The sequence below is a fragment of the Aspergillus glaucus genome, assembly GCF_001890805.1.
Source record: "Aspergillus glaucus CBS 516.65 unplaced genomic scaffold ASPGLscaffold_32, whole genome shotgun sequence".
NCBI lineage: Eukaryota > Fungi > Ascomycota > Eurotiomycetes > Eurotiales > Aspergillaceae > Aspergillus > Aspergillus glaucus.
The window spans coordinates 7000-8665 of NW_019170484.1; the positions used below are offsets into that span (position 1 = coordinate 7000).

Below are 1666 nucleotides of genomic sequence, written 5' to 3' on the forward strand. Positions count from 1 at the left end.
AATTGCAATGCAGTGTCAGTGCGGAGATATCTCTAATGGGTCACGTGCGGCATAATCATAGATAGCGGGCTCTGGTCGCAGTGAATGGGCGGACTTCCGATCCCCCATCAAAAAAATCGGCTGATTTCCATGACGAATATCTCACTCAAAATAAGCCTGTGCAAGCTCTAAAGTGAATGGGGGGTAAATAACCCATATGAATATAACTTGTCAAATTTTGAGACTGATTGGAGGTGATTGGGTGGTTGCCTTGGGGGTGTGAAGATGTTCAAGCCCTGGGGGCAGTCCCCACTTTTCCCGCCCATAGTTAAGAGGACAACCCTTAGAGCCTTCACCGTCAAGGCTCCTACCCCCGTGGGATAGGGTACAGAGCTGTTGAATGATTATCTACTCCGCAAAGGCTATTCATGGTGAATCAAATTTCCTGTCTGTAATTACTTCTTATTTCGAAAAGTGTGTTTCCCATGTCCAATGTGCCTCTTTTGTTGAGTATGAAAAAAAAAAATTAATACTGTAATGTGTCTTTTCCCAATGAATAAATATGTTATCCACCCAACCAGTGGTCAACGAGCGCGAAAAATCCAGTGCAGCCATAGAACGGTCTATGAAATCCATCGAGTACGATGCTTTTTCTAGCGCGATTATGAGGCGCGAATTCTGTGCATTGGAAGTTGGGCGCTCTACATCCTTAGGGACGGTTTGATTGAAGACGGCCTGTCTTTCGGAGCGTCATACTCCAGCTCTAACACGTGACTCAATGGATGTGGTATGGTCATGTGATGCCAAGGCCGCCGGCCACTTAATCAAAGCGCGAGCTATAAAGTTGTTCCGTCTCCCAAGTGCCCCTCCATGGCCCTCCATGCCCCTCATACGGTAAAAACATGACTCCCGTATGAAGAATAACTAACTCGATTAGTTTGAAAGGTTTGTCTATGCGAAAATGTGTATCTTCATAATGCTAATATATTTTGCAGTCAGCAGAACCCTTTATATGAATTTCGTGTTCTTGCCGCGCATACCAAGATGAACCGTCATTTGAAGCCCGAAGCCGAAAAGATTCGAAAGGAGATCAAAGAGATGATACCAGAGACGGCTACAGAAGATAACAGCAACCTTGAGAAGGCGGACTGCCTTCGCAGTGATGATGGGAGAGTGATGTATGCAGGAGAGGCGCTTGCAAACAAAGTCGTCACCCTGCGCCATTATCTGGGTCTTGGTTCGGTAAGCTTGTCTCCAAATACCGTTATTTTACAAGGCTTATTGTGTGTTAGGACTGGGGATGGACCCTTTGGCATTTTCCTGCAGCAAACGAACTAATTAACAAAAACTCCTCAATGTACCTCATCCCACTATCCGGCAGCGCAAACATACCAGAAGGCGGATCGTTAACTGAAGGCTCTTTTATGCTTATCACGAATAACCCCATAGTCAGGTCAGGAGCGACTGTCATTATTTTTATGAAAATTTTATGAAGTGAAACTCTCATATTGTCAATTTTATTAGCGTTCATATTCCGAATACAAAATCAATGTATTTTAAATGCAACTTTGCTTATCACTAGAGTGGCACAGCGAAGCCGCAAAATCCGCGCCAATCCGCGCCGAATCCGCAATGGCGCGGATTCGGATCCAGTGGGCCAGAATCCGAAGCGGCTGCGGATTATACA

At 45.3% G+C, this 1666-nt stretch overlaps 1 protein-coding gene across 1 annotated transcript; it reads left to right on the forward strand.

The window, feature by feature from the left end:
* Window positions 1–669: 669 nt before the first annotated feature.
* Window positions 670–1666, forward strand: ASPGLDRAFT_52730 (uncharacterized protein). Its single transcript, XM_022547826.1, has 3 exons — window positions 670–924; window positions 975–1221; window positions 1272–1666. The coding sequence occupies exons 2-3, from the start codon at window positions 1024–1026 to the stop codon at window positions 1470–1472; spliced, it is 399 nt and encodes a 132-aa protein (XP_022395975.1). The 5' UTR covers window positions 670–924; window positions 975–1023; the 3' UTR covers window positions 1473–1666.

Coding starts and splice junctions, on each gene's coding strand:
- ASPGLDRAFT_52730 (XM_022547826.1), top strand. CDS start 1,024: ATGAACCGTCATTTGAAGCCCGAAGCCGAAAAGATTCGAAAGGAGATC. Junction 1,222..1,271: donor ATTATCTGGGTCTTGGTTCG/GTAAGCTTGTCT, acceptor ATTGTGTGTTAG/GACTGGGGATGGACCCTTTG.